Raw genomic sequence first — 19,604 nt, 5'->3', positions numbered from 1 at the left:
TCCTTGCCAGCAAGGCCCACAGCCCACTCTACAGGGGAGGCCGGCTATGGGCTCCCGTTCCCTCCTCTCCAGCGAGATGTGAGGGGAAGTCTGCTAGGGACCCCTGCACAGAGGTTCCTCCCGGAGCCAGGAGAAGCAAGCGAGGGAGAAGCTGCCTCTCCTTCCTGCTTTGGGCAATGCCTGTCTGTCCACTTGTTCGTCTGACGAACATTCTCTGTGGACAAACCCAGATTGTTCGGTGTTCTGGCAATGTTCAGTCAACATTGGCTGGCTAAAATGTGCTCTGTGGATGCTTTACACGCAGACATACCCACAGGACTACTGAGGGAGGCCACGGCCAGCCCTGCCACACCCAAATCTCCAGGAGGGAGAGCGCGACTGCAGCTCAGCTAGAATGTTCTCCCCTGGAAATAGAATAGGACCTTCCAGGTGATATGGGCCTCCAGCAGGACATAGTCTGAAGGCCCCAGGCCCATGTCTCAACACCCCATCGTGGGTTTCTCACGACAGGGCGTCCACCAACTTTTTAAAAAGAACCCCAGGAAATGGCAGCTGCTCCTTTGTCCTTGATCTCTTGGAGAACCTTTGCCCCGTGTTTGCAGGTATGTGGAATCCAAAGTGAAAGCAACTCTGAAATGACTCTGAGTCATTATTCCTGCCCAACTTCAAGCCGCTCAGCCCTGGGTGGTCTGGTCTTAATCCTCTACTGTGTAGCGACCCAGATAAGACAGAAACACCTGTCTTGACAGAAACACAGGCAGGGTCTTGGCCCTGATGGGAGTTTAAATCCAGGCAGGAGTTCAGGAGAAGAAGTCTCAAAGACATGCTTTCGCTGGAAAAAACACCTTATTAATTCCTACTTTACTCAACCAGGTTTAGAGCAACTCCATCCTGCTTGAAATTGCAAAGCTTCTAAAAATGTGTTTCAAAACAATTGTGCAAAGCCATTGTTACATAGTGCCTCAGAAATAAAGGCTGCAACCTTTTGGAATCTTAAACAAGCAAAGTAGACAGGCAGACGCACGTCATGGGCATCGTTCCTTGACCCTCTTTAACCCTTAGAAAAATCATAAAGCGTTTTCTGATAGCAAGGTGAGAATTCTCTTTTGCCGGTGAATGACTAAATCAGCAGCGGCTCTCGTAATACTCTCTGCCAAATGGATCCAAATGAAGTTGCAGAAAACGACCACCCAGTAATGGGAATGTCAAGTCTAATTCAGATGCTTCAACGAGTCCAAAGCTGGTTGGAGCGTGTAAAGAGACTTCGGTGGGATGCGGGTTGAGCTGAATTGTTACTGCTGAGAACAATTCGCAGGAATAAGAAGTGGCCTTTAAGGATCTGATTCTTACGGGCTTGGAGAGAAGACAGCATCTTGTATGCTCAAGAAAGCAAACACTAACAAAGACTGGGAAGTAAACAGGGACAGAAGCCTAAGACAGAAGAGGCAGAGCCCAGAGAGGGCACTCTCTCTCTCTGCAAACACCCAGGGACCCGTTCTCCCTGGCGGCCAGGTCAGTCCTGGGGAAGGGCACTGTGTAGGAGGACAGAAGAAGCGGTCGAAGCCAGGCAGATCCTGTCCCACCAGACGTCACTGTCAAGGAAGGCCGGGCGTTGCGGGGGAAGATGCTCTGGTACTGAGGCCCCTCCGAGGGTACAGGTGGGAGGGACCACGGATGCCCAGTGCACAGCATGCTGGCCCAGCAGAGAGGGGAGACAGACCGGCTGAGCAGATATGCTGGAAAGAACTCATTCCCCTCCTGCCACCCCCCCCCCCCCCATCAAACAACATCCCCTGCACACTCCTGTCTGTGCAACCAGGTCCAACACACAGGGCTCTGGATTCAGAATTACATTGCGCCTAAGATTCAGCTTAAGCTGGGAAGCGTCTATACCCAGAAAAGGATACTAAATGGGTGCGAGCTATGTTTGTTTCTTTGCTTGAATAGGTTGTTTGGATTTGTCTGTTTGCTTAAGTTTCTGGGTTGGCTGGTTGGTTCGTTGAAAGGAAAAGCAACTTTAAGGAATGCTGATTGCAAGGTCTGTAGGGAAACGGAAAAGAAGCTCTGTCATTGCCAAATGGGTACGACCATGTCCTTGTAAGGAAACAATGACTCAGTGGCTCCAAATAAACAGACTGAGTAGATGCTGGTTATGGGCCATTTCCCCTGAGCAGCTGGTGATGGCTTTTAACTGTGTTCCTCCACGCCAGTCACACTGGTCTCCCCTCTTCACGCCCAGATAAGGACCAGGATCTCCTCTCAAGCTGCTCCCGCCTCAGTCTTGCCCCGTCTCAGCAGAGCACCGGTGGCCCGTGCCCACTCATCTCTGGCTCCCAGTGCCAGGTCGGCAGCTGGTGCACACAGTGGACCTCCCTCGGGGCCTGGCAAAGATCTGGACCCTCCAGTGTACCCGGAACGGTTACCTGCCCGTGCCTGCTTGTCCTGACCATCTCGCTAGGTGTCTGCTCTCCTCCTGATCATGGGTAGCAGCCATTACTTACTAGCTGCTCACTGCCGATCAAGGGTCATGTTTAAAGATTTAAATACATGAACCCATGCTCTCCCTCATCGATGCCGTGAAGGTGGCATCTTGTTAGACATGGCTGATGACCTAACCCAGAGCCACTTCCTTAAGCCTTGTCAGCTCAGTGTTTGTTTAGAGGGGTTCCCTCCAACGATGTTGGGGACAGGAACACCCCTCACAGCCCCCGGGGGGAAGCCGCAGCTGGTCTAAGGCAGGAACTGGCAAACCATGGCCTGTGGACCAAGTGTAGCCCCAGCCTGTCTTTGTTCATGAAGTTTGGCACGCAGTCAAATTCATTAGTTTACAGACTGTCTATAGCTGCTTTCTCGCTACCGTGGCAGAGTTGGCAGAGTAGTAGCAACCATGTAGCCCTCAGAGACTACCCTTATCTGCACTTCATTTAAAAAGTTGACAGCCCTCTGGTCTCCGACAGTCATGGTCACTTCATTCTCCTTGCTGGTGAATGGTTTCAGCATGGGCCTGTGATGTAGTCCTGACCAGTGGAATCAGAAGGGGTGATGGCTCAGATGAAGAGATGATGCGTGTGACACCTGGTGCTACAGCAGCCATCCTGAAACCATGAGGGGATGAGCCCAAAGACCAAAGTGGTGCACTGAGGATAGTGGAGCAGAAAGACCATCAGAACTGGGTCCTTGATGGAATCATTGAGCCACTGAATCAAGATGGGAAGCATTTACCTACCACTTGACTCCTTCTTATAAAATATTTTCTTCATCTTTTACTAACCCGATAGTGTTGTGTGCTGTTGAAAGCACCCTAAATGACTGAGTATTGTTGTTTAAGGCAAGACAGATGAGGCTTAAGAGGTTAAGTAACTCTCCTACACTCAGCTGGTGGTAGTGCTGGGATTTAAATCTAGTTTTTCTGGTCTACACTGGCCACATCTGACTTTGCTCGACAGCCCCACTTGAGCTCTGTTTGGAGCTCCTTCAGTTTCCAATCTGATGGGCCAGCCTCAATCGACTGCCAAAAGCTTTGTGGGTCTCTGCTACACCAGGAAAGTTGTCCCATTTGGGCCACGCCAATCTCAGTCCGCACAGAGAGCTGGTAACTCCTGGCAGGAAGGGGCTCTGGCCCCTCTGGCATGTGACTTCAGCTGGTCCTCATTGCTCCGACAACACCCCCGTCTTTAAAAACAGTAACTGTGCCATTTATCCAATGTTTCCTAGTCATAGCACCAGGAGAGCTGGCCAGCTGTGGCCCCTATGTCCTACTTAGAGGTGATGTCATTACATGGTTCTTGAATTAAGAATGAAACAAATAGCCCAAGCACAACTGAATCGGTGAACGAAGGAAGAGGGCCAGTAAAGAGGCAGTGAGGGTAAGGCCTCAAACAGGAACCCAATATCACACGTTGTTGACATCTGGTGAAACGGGGTGGGCTCCGAATGGCCCCCCCCCCGCTAGTTCTGCTCCCCACTTTGCTCCCGGGAATAAGGCCCCTCATCAACCGAGCTTCTGATCAAGGGGTCCCAGTGCAGCTCCTGCGTATGTGGGAGTGGTGGGTTCCAGCCCCCCAGGCACAGCCTCCCACGGGAACCCGGGCCCCTCACCCTCTTCTCGCTACAAAGCCTGCCTCCCACCGGCCCTGGCTGCTCATGCCGTGACCCCGGGTGGCCCTCTTCCCTGGGCTGCGAGTTCAGGTGACCAAGGACCTCGAGGGGCAGTGCCCGCCATCCCCACAACCACGGGCAGGCCCATCCCTCACTGGGGTGGAGGAGGGTGAGGACGCTCACGCAAAGATCAGGTGCTCCCAGCGTCTCAGCTCCGCCTGCTCCTCCGTTGAGGCCTCCAGCGCGTCATCCTTCAGTCTCTGCCTCACGCTCTGGACGCCCTCCTGGTCCCTGTCTCTCTCCTCCCCCTCGAGCTGCTGGGCCCGGGCAGCCAGCTCCCGGCTGTGCTCCTCCAGGATCTGCTGCAGGAAGAGCCAGGGCACGCCACGCTTCAGCAGCTCCTGGGTCATCCCCGAGTTCTGCAGGCGCCGCAGCTCCTCGGTGGCCTTCTCGGACAGCGACAGCGTCAGGGCCCTGAGCTCCTCCAGGGCGGCCTGGTCCAGACGCTCCTGCAGCTCCTCCAGCGCCGCGCTGTGCTCAGCCAGCAGGCTCCCCCACTGGCCCAGGTACTGGCTGGCGTCCTCGGCAGCTCGCAGGGCCTCCCCGAGGGACAGCTGCTCCTTCCGCTGCTCCTTGTGCTGCAGGGGTTTCGGAGAGGAAAGCTCAGGGGGGACCAGCTTGGCGCGCACAGCGCTCTGGCAGCCCCCGTGGAAACCTGTGCGGGGGGCACAGAAGGGTGACAGTCCTCTCCCAACATCTCACACTTAGAGAGCTGTCCGTAGGAAACTAACCCGAAATAGCTCAGGCGGTTAAACATCCGACTCTAGGTTTCGGCTCAGGTCATGATCTCAGGGTCGTGAGCTCGAGCCCTGCATCGGGCTCCGCACTCAGCAAGGAGTCTGCTTGGGATTCTCTCTCTAACTCTCACTCTGCCCACCCCCCTCTGCTCACTCTCTCTCTCTAAAAAAAAGGAAAGTAACCCAAAGTAGAGTGAGAGCTCCATCTGTTGAACACGTATTGAACACATCTTTATTGAGCAGGTAAAGCCCAAGAGCAGACCACCTGGGTTCCAAGCCTGCCTCCTCCGTGGACAAGCCTAGAACTCTCTGTGCCTCCACGTCCTCATCTGTAAAACGGGGCTGATCTACCTCACCAGAAGTCGGCAGGATTCAGTGAGCTAACACGCGTGTGCTTCTCAGAGGCATGGTGGGTGCGGAGCACACGGCGATGAACGTCTGCTATTACTCTGTGGCCCGAGCACGGGGGAAAATCACCCCGAGATCCGGGACGGACAACTGAAAGGAGGTCAGGGGAGGCCTTTCAGGAAGGAGATCCGAGTGATACCTGAGGGAGGAGGTCACACCTCAGGCGGGCTGAGACACAGGGACAGAAGATGCCCAGGGAGAGAGCTGCAGGCAGGGAGGCCCCCGGGGGTGAGGAAACATGGACAGGCACAATAACGATGTCCATCGTGCCGGGATCTCTCAGAGCACCGGCAGACCGTCTCCATGCTCTGTTGTGAGGACACGGGATGGTCCAGGTGGCCAAAGAGGGTCACCATTCTACCGATTCGTCAAGCACCTACTCTGTGTCCTCAGCCCCGGGGATGCGGCGGAAAGCTCTGCCTCCGTGAACAGGGCCGCTCACAGATGATCAGAAGCAGCAGCAAGAGACGCTATTCACGGACGGTCGCTGGGATCTCTGCAGTCCTTCCATCCTTCTAGAGCCTAACCCTGCATCAGGCCAGCCCATCAGAGAAAGGCGGCCTCGGGCCCCACGGACACCATCGCTCACATACCTTTTGTAGCATCTCTCGTCTTCGCTTCAGGATTAATTTTTGGTGCAGCTTCTTCTTCTCCTGCTTCAGGTCATTGTCCAGCTTCTGTTTGATGGAGAAGACTTCCGTCTGAACGCGCTCCAGCAGCGTCTCCATCTGCTCCTCATCCAGGTAGCCCGCTCTAGGAGACAGACGCAGAGGCTGACGCACTCTCCACACCCACCCTCAGCCTGACCGCGGCAGGGGCTGGACGCTCATCTCGCCGTTTGCTTGGTCTGATCAGAAGAAGTCCCTACCCTGAAGGAGCAGGAGCAGAACGGGCAGCTAAGGCGTTCCCCAAATACAGGAAGGGCAAGGTCGGCGACCCTAGGGCACGTAGAGTCATGCCCAGAAAGCTCAATACCAGAAACCACCTGTTCGGGCAGAGACTGGGCAAGAGCTCTGGGACAAAGTGGTGCTCTGGGGACCACGGTGCTCCAGGGACAGTTTTCCAAGAGCAGACAGTGGGTTCGGAATTGCTGGTGACAGGACTGTCACCATCAAAGTCCAAGAGGTAAATGCAAGAAATGCCATGTAGGGTTAATTCTTCATGCTAACCTCGCTAGCCACAGGGCACCCGCATTGAACACTGTCTGGTTGTGTCTGGGAGGGTGTTTCCAGGAGAGATTAGCACTCAGAACCAGGGATGCGGTAAAGCAGACTGCCCTCAACGTGGGGGGGGGGGGGGGCATGAGCCAACCCAGCAGGTGGCCGAATAGCAGAAAAGGTGGAGGAAGGAGGAGTCTGCCCCCTTCTCCCTGCCTCACTGCTTTAGCTGGATGCCTCTTCTCACCTTCTCCTGCCCCCGGACTGGGATCCCCTGGTTCTCAGGCCTTTGGATTCAGACCGAACTACACCACTGGCTTTCCAGAGCATTCCAGAGTCTCCAGCTTGCACGGGGCAGGTGGTGGGAGTCCTCAGCCTCTGTAATTAGGTGCGCCAACCCCTCGTATCTATCTTACTGGTTGTTTTTCTGGAGAATCCTGACCGACACAGTCTGTTACTGCCACGATTGCCATGACTATTCCCAGTCTGTCTGCATCACTGGTTTGGGCCCCGAGCTTGGCACAGGGTAGATATCCATGGAAATTTTTTCTTTTTTTAAGTTTTTATTTATTTATCTGACAGAGAGAGAGAGCATAAGCAGGGGGAGTGGCAGGCAGAGGCAGAGGGAGCAGCAGGCTTTCTGCTGAGCAGGGAGCCCAATGTGGGGCTCAATTCTGAGACCCTGGGATTATGACCTGAGCCTAAGGCAGACGCTGAACCACTGAGCCACCCAGGCGCCTCTATCCATGGTAGCTTCTTGAAGGAATAAATAGGCAAATGAATGAATGTTGGACACATGTTTTAGAAACGTAAGTCCCGTGCCAACTTTTAATTTTTTAAAATATCTTATTCCTTTGAGAGAGAGAGAGAGAGAGAGCACACATGAGCGGGTAGAGTGGCGGGGGGGGGGGGGGAGAGGGAAAGAGAGAGAATCTTAAGCGGCCTCTGCGCTGAATGCCGAGCCTGGCACTGGGCTTGATCTCACGACCCTCAAATCATGAGCTGAGCTGAAACCAAGAGTGGGATGCCTAACCGACTGAGCCACCTTTTTAAAATAGAATTTAAAAATCAGAGGTAAAACACACGTCCGTGGTAACTGCTCACAGCAGTACAACCGGCTGTCAGGGGCTTCAGTTGAAGGCAAGGAACTGTTTCTTTCACTTGAGTGAAAATTAATCAGAAACGTCAAGGCAACTGCAGTGACAAATTCATTAGCATCTTCGGGTAGCGAGTGTTCACGTAATTTGCACCTTACGGAATCCTCATTAAATAGGGCAAGAGAGCCGCAGAGTCCTAATGAAATTACCAAGGTGGCAGAACCAATTCCTAAAGCCACAGACTGTCCCGGGAAAGCCAACATTACAGGCATGCCTCTATTTATTTTAGAGCTTCTCATTACCAAAAAGAATAAATGTCATTGTTTGCAGCTAAGTACCTCAAAGACTAGCTGGGAGGAAAAGCCTCAGAGGGGTGGGGGCTGCCCTGCTGTGAGCCTGCGTCACCACCGACCACACGGTGCCCGGGGCTGCAGAGAAAAACCAGGGACAATGCACGACAAGCGACGAGCGTCTGTGTATTTAGACTTCACTGCCAAGGGGACTGCAAGAGCCGGCTGAGCACCCGAGCTCAAGGAGAAGCGGGCTCCCCCACCACACAGCTCCCATAAGCCTCTGCCACTGATCTCTCAGTGAAATGCTGGGGATTTCCTTTAGGATGACTCTGGGTGGGGGGGCGCCTGGGTGGCTCAGTCTGTTAAGCATCTGCCTTCAGCTCAGGTCATGATCCCAGGGTCCTGGGACTGAGTCCCGCATCGGGCTCCCTACTCAGCTCCCTCTGCTGCTCCCCCTGCTTGTGCTCTCTCGCTCTCTCTGTCAAATAAATAAATAAAATATTTATTAAAAAAAAAAAAAAGAAGATGACTCCGAGTGGGGCTGTAGGGCAACATCAAGGTTGGCCACTGAGGCTGAATGATGGGCACACGGAAGGTTCACTGCATGGCTGTCCCACCTATCTTGAAGGTTTTAGAAATTCTACCGCGCGAAGGATTCTTAGGACTGGAGAATTCTTCTTACGGAGTCAGTAAGAAGCCGCCAGTACATCCACTGACCGAGCGGCAGAGGCGGTGTCTGATGAGGACGGCGTGGCGAGGAGGTTCCTAGGCATCACCGGGGACGGCTCTCGGGTCTCACCTCTCATGTTTCTGGATGAACAGGGTCAGCTGAGCCTCAGCAGCGCTCAGAAGGCCTTGTACACGGGTCTCCGACGACTGCATGTTCTGAACCAGGTACTCCCTGTGGCCAAATCGTTTACTTAGATGGTATCTCCTACTAGCCTGGAAAAAATCCATCAACTCTTCTAATTTCTCCTGTTTAAAAAAAAAATGAAGAAAATATGCCTAATTAAAATTTGGAGAATATTCTGTCTAGACCTATAAAGTATTATATTTCCTTCCCAAAGAAAACACACAAGAATAGAAGCATGGGGATTAACACCTCAAAATGCCCTGCTCTTAACAAGGCTTAGAAGAAAATGACAGACTAAGAAGGAACGAGAGCTTGGAAAATGCATTCAAGACCCAGAGTGTTAGGAGCTGTCAAGACAATGTTACTGCCCTAGGAAAGGGGATGCAAATTTCGCTCACTCAGCCTTCGCCCATGGGGTTCTCAAAACACAGCAGCAGCACAGGTTGGGATAAATCAGCCATCAGCCCTGACCCCCAGAACTTCCACGCTCGTGGAGGAGACGGGAGACAAGATGACAAACCCCAACCAAACACAAGACAGCGATAACCTACCTTACACTGGGGTCTTCTCTGGGCCCGGCACTGGGCTCAGAGAGTTTCTTGCCTTATTTAACTTAATCTAGAGAGAGACTACTATTATTCCCATTTCACAGATGAGGAAACTGAGTCTACATCGCACTGCTGGGAAATGGTTAAGCAAGGATTTGAACTCAGTAATCTAATTCCAGGACCTGTGCGCTAACATGCAGCTGTGACCAGTGGCATGGTCATCAGACCAGCAGTAATTAAAACATTAGCCTAAGTGGCATCATCCCCCTGATTGGCTCTGCTCTCTTTTCCCATCTGTGGAGATATTGTCCCTAAAATGGGTCACCAAAAAGATCGATGCTCTGTGCAACAAGATACCTATGATGCCACGGACAGTCTCCTCGCTAACCAAAGCTGTGATATCTCCAGTTCTTGATGCCTGGGAACGTGCACTGTCCAGACAGCGAAAAGCAGAATGGTCGGTCGGATGCGGCTGAACACCGGTATCTCCCTGACTTACAGGCCGCAGAATCCATATAACAGGAATACAGAGAAAACATTCCTATTCTCCATGAAACTGGGGCTGCGGGAACCGCCGACTTGTGCCCATTACATAAGGACACGCAGAGCTGCCATCTTCCAATACTCCAGCAGCTGCGGTCGAAGACGCCTGTGTCCTGCCACCTTTATCACCCGCGCAAGTCTACTTCTTGACCCCATTATGACCAACAATCACACATTCTAGCTCGAATGCCCCAGTGTTGAGAGTCAGCCACTGCCCATCACGAGGAGAAAAATGACAGCAAATCCATCAATACCTACATGACGCCTTGTGGTCCGGATGCCTACCTGGGAATAGAATAGAATTCTTAATCTAGTCACTCTCACTGAGGTTTGAGTGGGAAAAACCTAGAGCCAAATGGAGAGGCTGGCTTGTTCTCGTCAAGCTCCGTGCCTCACGAGAGTGGCCCTCTCACCCTGCAAGACGCACTTTCCGGAGCCTTTCGGGGATGGTCGCTCGGTGTCCTCTGGCACGAACGGCCCTACTCCTCACCGCCCTCACCCACCGGGCCTGTGTCGGGATCAGAGATCTGCTGCAGGACTGCACACCAGTGATTTCACGCTGGGTGTGTACGTGTGTGTGTAGAATACCCCTCGCGGGCCTAAGAAATCCCACAGCCATGGTGACAGCCTCAGATCAACTATTTTTGCTTTTGTTAAGGAATTTATTCCCTGTGGATTAATATCTTTCACACTCAGGCTGACACGGAAGAACAGGCATATCCAGACACAGACTGCAAAGCCCAGGTATACCTGGTGCGCGCGCGCGCACACACACACACACACACACACGTATAGGCACACACACGTTATATGTTTTTCGCTGCTAGACGTATTCAATGTATATTGTGCCAAGCGCAGGCTTTCTGGGAATCAGCTCTGTGACCCCCATTTTACAGGTGAGGAACCTGGGGCTCAGGGAAGTCAGGCAGTTTCCCTAAAGTCACAGAGCTGAGGGCTGGTGGAATTGCAAATCAAATCCAAGTCAGCCTGAGTCCCGGGCCTGGGCTTCGAGCTACTAATGGCCCCGTTTATTAGAAACTCATTCACACGTCAAGAGGCAGGAGGAAAAGGTGATGAGTTCACGGTACACAGCCAAGAGAAGAGACAGGACTGACTCCAGGAGAGGAGAAACCACCGACACGGTTCAGGGAAGTCCCACTCCCACCGCCACGAGCCTGATCTGAGGCCTCACCTGGATGTCAGCGTAATCCTGCAGCAGCATTTTAGCTGCCTCTGCTTTCAGTTCCCCTTGGAAAATAGCACTTTTTATCTGGGTAAAGAAGATATTGTGCAGTTCATGTCTCTGGAAAATGGCCAGCTGCCGGTGAGCCTTTGCAAAGTCCTCCTCCTGCTGCAGAGCCAGAGATCTCCTCAAGTGCACCTGCTCCAGGCCGTGGAGGGTCCTCAGGAGGCTGCTACACTCCATAGCAGACTGCGGGAAGAGGGGGCGGCACATGAGAGACGACACACCCACAGCACACACGGGCACACGCAGGCCATCTGCAAGTGCATGCACACACACAGGCAGTGTACATGCACACAGCAACACACTGTGCGTATACACATGTGCACGTGCACACAGGCACACACATGCATGAATACATGCATGCACAGAGCAAAAGTACAACACGGTGCATACACACATGCACATGTGTACGGGCACATACATGCATACATACATGTGCACACCGCAAATATACATGTACACAGGGACACAGTGCACACCCACATGTGCACATGCATACACACATGCAACACAGTGAGTGCACACGTGCACATGCAGACACACACATGCATGAACACAGTGCACATGCACATGACAAATACATATGTACACAGCAGCATGACAGTGCATACACACACGCACATGCATACAGGCACACACATGCATACATGCACACAGCAACACAGCGCATACACACGTGCACACACAGCACATGTAAAGAGCAGCATGCAGTGCATACACACATATGCACATGCACACATATGCATGAACATAGTGCACGTGCATAATCCACATGGCAAATATACATGTACACAGCTCACAACAGTGCACATGCATGCACATGTATATGGGTACACACATGCTTACACACAGCAAATATACATGTATACACACATGCACACATCAATGCATAGCTCATACACACATGCACACACACATTGCACATATGCACACAGCAGCCTGTAGTCCATACACATATGCACACCACCACACAGGAAACACAAGCACATGCATGTGCACTCATGTGGAACACACACATGTGTGCACACAGGCACACCCATGTCCCAAGCTGGCAATGACAAAGCCACCAAGCACTGGGAAATACTGCTGCAACCTGTCCTTCCCTGTTATCTTAATATTTTCCAGAACAGTCTCAAAGCAGAAAATTCACAGGGACAGAAATTTGCAAATCAGACTGCCTGAAAATAGCCTGCAAAATAGAAACATTAATGGATCTGCTGTTAGACTCACCCGCTTATTTCCACCGTCTTTCGCTCTTTACTTAGTTGAAGAGAAAACTACCAGCAATCAGGGCAAAGTTGAGAGGATTCGGGTAAGAAAGGAGGCAGAGGGGCGCCTGGGTGGCACAGAGGTTAAGCGTCTGCCTTCAGCTCAGGGCGTGATCCCGGCGTTATGGGATCGAGCCCCACATCAGGCTCCTACGCTATGAGCCTGCTTCTTCCTCTCCCACTCCCCCTGCTTGTGTTCCCTCTCTCGCTGGCTGTCTCTATCTCTGTCGAATAAATAAATAAAATCTTAAAAAAAAAAAAAAAAAAGAAAGAAAGGAGGCAGAGTCGTTAAGAAATGGCTACCGGATGCCTGCACTTCATGGGCTCAGGATGAAGGCAGGAAGGAGGAGATGCATCTGCACCAAGTTCCTGGTGCCTTCACTCTCCTGCGAGGGCCAAAGACTCGTGCCCCAGGAGGGGAGTGCAGTTAATTTCTCCTGGGGAGGCAGAATTCTAAGATGGTCCCCCAGATTCCTAGCCCATGGTGTCCACATCATATAAATCCTCCCGCCTTAAGTGTGGACATAGACTTTGAAGAGGTCTTGATGATGTAATTGAGGTCCCTAATCAGTTGACTCTAAGCTAGCCAGAGGGGAAATGATCCTGGGTAGGTCTGACTTAAGAAGGAACTGGACCTTCCCGAACAGAGAGACACACTCCTGCTGGCCTTGAAGAAGCAAGCAGCCTCTTATGAACAGTCTACGGAGAAGGGAAACCCTCAGGAGCTGAGGGTCTTAGTCTGCACCGCAAGGAGGTGACTTCTGCACATGACCGAATGTGCTGGGACCAGGGCCCGGAGCACCAGAGAAGGCAGCCCAAGAGGCCCAGATGGCAGGCCTCTGAGAGCCCACAGAGAACCCAGCTATGCCGTGTCCAGACTCCCAGCCACAGAAAGAGACGGTAAGTGGGTGTTATTTTTAAGTTGCTAAATGTATGGTGATTTGGGACGCAGCCACAGAAAATGAACACAGTCCACTTCACAGGTGAAGAAACACAAGCTCCGAGGAGCTGTGGGTCCTGTCCCAGTCTCAGCAATGCCAGGAGAGGAGAGCAGACGAAACCAAATCTTCAGGCTCCGTGTCCTGGAATCGCACAGACAGTGGACATGTTGGTGGAGCAAAGTCGGGGGCAGGTGTTCGTATCCCTGGGACGGAGGGCACAGCAATCCCAGGGGTTAAGGTCAAGAGACCAGGGTCTCCGTGGCAGGAGGGCGTGGGCTGGCGGTTGTGTAGGTTAAGTGGGGACCCAGGAAAGGCAGAGGGAGAGAGAGGGCTGTACCTTCTCCAGCTAATCAGGGACCAGAGCACCCAGTGCCCTCTTGACACCCAGTGTGGTCAGCGACCCACGTCGCCAAGTGCCCAGACCTACCACCCCCACTTCCCATCACTCACAAAAGCCCTATAACAGTGACATGCATTTTTAACTTTCCAGCTCCTTTGCCTCACCTTTCAGTTTGTTCAGAATCTGGCCCAGGAAGAAGAGTGTTACTTTTATAGGGCCTCCCAAAAGCCCGGCAGCCAACACCTGAGAATCCCTGCCCTCGGGGTGCAGTGCAGCCTCAGCCCCCGAGGCCCAGGACTTCCTCCTGCCCGCAGCTCCATGGGCCTCCCCAGGAATAACGGTTTGCCTCGGCCACCAGAAAACAACACGGCCTTTTTTCAAAGCTGATTTTATAAAAACGGTTGGATCAGACTTTTGTGAGTCACCCGTCTGGAGAGAAGTGGTTGTTCACAGCTTTTATCTGAATTACAGAGTGCGGTTCACCCACAGCCAGGAGGGAGCCAGGCCCCTGATTGTGGGACCGCAGGGACGTTCTGCTGCCCAGGGAGGGGCTGGCGCCCAGTTAGGCTGATTCATTCATCAAAGTGGCCTTCTCTCCTGACAGTATGAAATTCGGCAAGCCGCAAACCTCAATTTATTTTAATTAATAGGAATGAAAGATGGGATGAAATTCATATAGCTTCTCACAGCCAGGACAAAAAGCACACGCGCACACGCGGAAATCCCAAGATAAAGTTATCAGTACTTGTTTAGAATTATATTTTTGAAGAATAAGGCATGAGGCAATGATATGCTTGTGTCATGGTGAAATACTCCCTAAAATGAATTTATGATGGGAGTCCCCCTCAATTCCATCTACACTGGCCTCCTGAGGGGTCCAGAGACCTGCAGAAACGTGTTCAACCCCTGACCTAGTTCAATCCTCCGAGGGCACAGATGAGAAGTCTACGACGTAAAGCAGGGGACCCGCCCCTCCCAGCCACTGCCAAGCCTGCCTGAGCAAGGCAGCTTGTGGGTAGAAGTGAGTGAACTATCCTCATATGAGAGACCATAGGGGGTGGTGGGGGTGGGGCAAAGTGGAGAACAAGGCCTGCCTACGGGCCAGTCACCAATCAGCCTACCAAAGGGGGCTCTGCAGGAATACAGAGGCAGGGCAGCACATCTCCCCAAGTTTCATGAGAAGCTGGAGGCCTGTGGTTTTATACGAAGTTTTATATTTTATATAATGGCAACAAATGTGCATTTGTAAAGATATGTTGACGTTATGGTCACTGACTCCAACTCCCCATTGAACTTTCTGCCACAGCAGACTCTGCAGGGAAGTGAAGCATGTTTATCCCATGGTTTTCAGCACTCCCTGAAAAGTACCTTACCCTGTGGGGGGAGAGAATCGGGGGGAACATGGACTGGGAAAGGGCACTTCAATTCTGGTTTGAGAATCATGGGACTGGGCCAGGCTGTTACAGAGCAACGTGCCATTCCTAATGTTGACTCCGCACCATCAAAAATGTCAGACTGTCACAAAAAACTTGTCTGTACTAAATTATACTCCCAGCACTCAGTCTAGCAAGATGGGCAAATTGTAAAAACTGTATCCCCAATTGCAGGATGGGGAAACTGAGACCCAGGGAAAGCGAGCAATGCACCTTCTCCAGGAACAGAGAGTGAGGATCTGAGCCCAAATAGTCTCTGCACAGTCCGTAGTCACCACCACTCTCCCCACGGCCTCTCAGTGGAGACACGCTTTAAAAGCCCTATGAGATTACACAGGCGTTCAAATGTGAGCAGATTTCGTCTCTAATTACTGGAATTCCTAAACTCTACTCAAAAAAACCCGATTTTGCTCAGTTTTCTTTTTTAAAAAAAGAATGCTTGCTGGAGTAGTATGTCCAAAACGTTTCCATGCATTTTATTTAAAGATGACTATGATAGATGTACAGGTAATTTACAAGGTCATCGGCAGTTTTGGAAGATGGAGTGGATTGCACAGGCTGGAAGAGAAATACCTCTGTTGACTTTTGCTGTTCAGATGCTATTTTGGAAACACGTTGACTCAGATAAGGCGACTGGTCTCTGAGCGGGGTGACCCATGGAACCCAGAGCGATGGCGGCCTCCTGCTGCAAACCAGCAGACTGGGGAGGGGGGAGGTGCAGAGGGAAGCAGGAGCCCTCCGTCCCACCATCCCTCATCATGGCAGTAACAACCTGTGCCAATATCAGGGAAATACTTAAAACGACATTGCTCCAGACAGCCTTTCGGTAGCTACAGGCAGAAGCCCAGCAGGATGGGTTAACCTGGCCCACAGAAGCAAGGGTGTGTGACGCGCCATCGCACCACATGGGCGGGCAGGTGCAGGGTCGGCCCATGCTGCCTGGGTCCGCGTCTTGGCCCAACCCACGTGTCCTCGGGCAGGTGACCTTCTCCAAATCTGTCTCCTCGGCTGGAAAAGTGGGATCCTATCAATTCCCACCTCACTGAGGTGGTGTGAAGATCTGATGAGAAGATCCACGTGATGTGCTTAGAACAATTCGCACACAGCGAATGGTGCATGTGAGAGCACTTAGTACAATCAGAAAATGTTTATACCGTGACGTTAAGCGAGAACGGGCAAAACATACAATTCTATGAACTGCATACACCTGAGTTTGTTAAAAAATATATATATATAAAGCAAAAGGTCAAAATGTATGCTGAAATCCGAGGACAGGAGTGGGGGCCGGCCTTAGCGTCCCTGTATCTCCAGGGTCAGGCGCATAGTAGGAGCTCAAAAACCAGACCAAATGAACCTCTGTCTGCCTTGGATAGTGACGTGGGTTCCACAAACTTTTTTCCAAGGTTTTTCTTTTTCTGTTTTGGAGCTGGGGTTGACACACTTTTCTGTAAAGGGCCAGATAAATACTTTAAGGCTTGCAGGCCCCCTAAGGTTTGCAGTCACATATTCCTCCACTTGTTTTGACTTTTTATAATCCTTTAAAACGTAAAAACTGTTCTCCACCCACGGGTCAGCCTGCGCTGGTGGGTCTAATTTGCTGACTCCTGTTTTCTAACACTTTCCAAGCAGGCACTGTGTCCACGGCAACAAAAGATATAACAAATTCAGGAGAGAAGAGAACGAAAGATCGTGAGATGGTTTAGGGGCTGAATCACGGCACTGTGAGCTCGGCACGGTTTCTGAAATGCCCCTGCCCAGGGAGGCTCGGCATGGGTCAGTACAGTCACAGAGGGAAGTCAGAGAGTGGGGTCAGCCGGCAGAACTCTGGTGGCGGAAAGAGTGCCCCCCCCCCCATGAGACACGACCACATCCTAACCCAGAGCCTGCGAATGTGGCTCTATTTAGAACGAGGATCTTTGCAGATGTAATTAAGTTAAGGCTCTTAGGACATCATCTTGGATTATTTGGGTGGGCCCTAACTCCAAAGTGTCCTTAAAAGAGATGAGAGAGATGATGGTCCCAGGACGGGAGACGGCCGTGCAAAGACAAGAAGTCAAGGCAGGAGTGATGCGGCCACTGGCCATGGAATGCCTGGAGCCACCAGAAGCTGGGAAAGAAAGAAAGGACCCTCCCCTGGAGACTTCAGAGGGGGGATACCCTGCGGACACCTTGATTTAGGACTTCTGCCCCCCACAATTGTGAAAGAATCAAAATCTGTTGCTTTGAGCCTCTAAATCTGTGGTCATTTGTTCCAGCAGCCACAGAAACCCATAGGGGAGCCAAGCAGAAAGCAAGCCTCACCCTAAAATGGGATGCAGGTTAAGGTGAGGGGGATGGGATGCAAGGGGGCAGGTGGGGCTGAGACAGCACGAATCTTGCCTCTTTTTGTCACTGCCCAGCATGCGTGCGTGTGGGCTGACGGCAGATGACCCGCTGAGAGCCAAGAGCTGTCAGCCCTGTGTGTCCACTGCCGGGGGATCTCTGTGCGTGGCCAGCAGTCTGGGGAATGGAAGTTAGCAGTTCAAAAGCCCGTTCCTAAGCAGGTGTGAGACTTCCCCAGGATGACAGATTTCTAGACCAGGAAATGTGGGCTCAGGCCACAGGGACTGAACAAGCCAGCTCTTTCACAGAGGAAGACAGAAATCAGGCTGGAATTGACACAATGAGGAAAAAAACTCTGGCACGAGTCCCTCAAGACAGAAAAGGACACATCTTTCAGAAAAATGAGACAATCTCTGATCAACAGAGGCCGGCCCTGGGAAGGCTGAGGGGTCAGAACTCTCAGAGCTGAGCACTGCGCACTAAGCCTGGTGGCCCCCACACCCTGGGTGGCTGCTTTTCCTGTACAACCTCTCCCAGCCACCTGAGAGGGGGGACCCTTGGCCTTGTTTCACAGTCGGGCTACTTACAGCCTTCAGGAGCAGAACTGGAATATACTGGAATGGGAGTCCAGGTTTGTCTGACAGTGGAGCTGGTGCTGGAGGGCTCCACGATCTGGCACAGCACAGCCCAGATGGACACACACACACACACACACACTAACAACACAACCTCTCTGAGCCACGCTCTCTGCAGTTCCATGAATGAAGCCTTTCTACTCTCCCCATGGCATGCATGGCACTGTGAACAATTCTCTATTCTAATATGGTTGCATGAGGTCACATCTTCTATACGTGAAGATCCTTCGTTAAGCTATGAACTTCTTGAACCTAAGAACCATGTCTCATTTCCTCTGTATTTCACTGCCTAGCCCAGTGACCAAGAGACAGTAAGTGATCAATAAAGGCTTTCTAAATAAATTATGCATGGAAGGATGGACAAGTAAAAGAAAGGGTGATGGGTGGGTGGGTGGATGGGTGGGTGGATGGAAGGGTGGTGGGTGAGTAGACAGATGCACAGATGGGTGGATGGAAGAGTGTAGGTAGCTGGGTGGATGGATGGATGGATGGATGGACAGGTCAATGGAAGACTGGTGGATGGGTGGATGGAAGAGTGGTAGGTGAGTAGATGGGCGAATGGATGAGTGAATGGACAGGTGGATGGACAGATGGATGAGTGGAAGAGTGGTAGGTGAGTGGATGGATAGATGGATGGACTGTAGATGGACAAGTAGATGGAAGATTGTAGGTAGAGGTGTGGATGGATGGATAGATGGATTGGTGGATGCACAGGTGAACAGAAGGATTGTAGGTAGAGGGATGGATGGATAGATGTGTAGATGGACAGGTGGATGGAAAGGTGGTAGATGGATGGATAGATGGAAGAGTGGCAGGTAGATGGGTGGACGGATGGATGGATGGACAGGTGGATGGAAGAGTGCTGGGTGGGTGAATGGACAGATGAATGGGTGAATGGATGGGTGGATGGAAGAGCAGTGAGTGGGTGGATGGAGAGATGGGTGGGGAGGACGGATGAAGGGGTGAATGGGTGGAAGGACGGGCAGATGGATGCGTAAATGACGAAACCCTGAGAGAAAGCAAAGGCGAGTGAAGCCCTGCTTCGGAAGCTGCCTTACCCTCTCGCTGACACGTTTCAGCAACTCTTCTGCTTCCTCCATCGCCGCCATCTCCCTCTGGTACTGGCTTTCTGTCTTCTTTCTCGTCTCCAGGTCACATTCAGCCGTCAAGGCCACCATCTTCCGATCATACTCCTCTTGAATTTCTTTCTCCAGCCACAGAAACTGCTTTTTGAAAACAGCCCCCATCCTCCTCTCTACTTGGGGGGACAGGTGACCAGAGCTGGCCAGGTTCTTCAGCAGAAGGGCAATGATGTCTCTGCTGATCTGGGTTCGACAAGCCTCTAGGTCTGAGTCTGCCCGATTCAGGGTGGCAATCTCCAACCTGGGAGAGACAAAAGCCAAGAGGATTCCACTACATGACGTCACAGCAGAAACAGGTCCCTCAGAGCTCTGAGGTTGTAAATCGTTGGAGGTAAGGACTCTCTTTTTCCATTTTCCCTCCTCCTCTGCCTCCCTCCCTCCTTCTCCAGCCAGTTACTGATGGCCAGCCACTCAATCCACAGAGTCTGCTTTAGTCAATTTGCTGGAAACTGTAAGGAACAGAATGAATATAAGGCCTGGTCT

General features: G+C 51.9%; 1 protein-coding gene across 5 annotated transcripts in view; it reads right to left on the bottom strand.

The window, feature by feature from the left end:
* Window positions 1-19,604, bottom strand: part of EVC2 (EvC ciliary complex subunit 2) — a 125,561-nt gene that overhangs the window by 43,317 nt on the left and 62,640 nt on the right. For all 5 annotated transcript variants that reach the window (XM_057309602.1, XM_026514381.4, XM_026514382.4 and 2 more), the window contains 5 exons: window positions 19,038-19,362; window positions 10,987-11,226; window positions 8,650-8,825; window positions 5,897-6,056; window positions 4,282-4,736 (listed from right to left, as the gene is read on the bottom strand). In XM_057309602.1, the coding sequence (XP_057165585.1) occupies window positions 4,282-4,736; window positions 5,897-6,056; window positions 8,650-8,825; window positions 10,987-11,226; window positions 19,038-19,362 (1,356 nt within the window). The remainder of the gene's footprint in view (window positions 1-4,281; window positions 4,737-5,896; window positions 6,057-8,649; window positions 8,826-10,986; window positions 11,227-19,037; window positions 19,363-19,604) is intronic.

Source organism: Ursus arctos, unplaced genomic scaffold, assembly GCF_023065955.2.
Source record: "Ursus arctos isolate Adak ecotype North America unplaced genomic scaffold, UrsArc2.0 scaffold_9, whole genome shotgun sequence".
Taxonomy (NCBI): domain Eukaryota; kingdom Metazoa; phylum Chordata; class Mammalia; order Carnivora; family Ursidae; genus Ursus; species Ursus arctos.
This window is presented reverse-complemented; position numbering and strand designations above follow the sequence as displayed.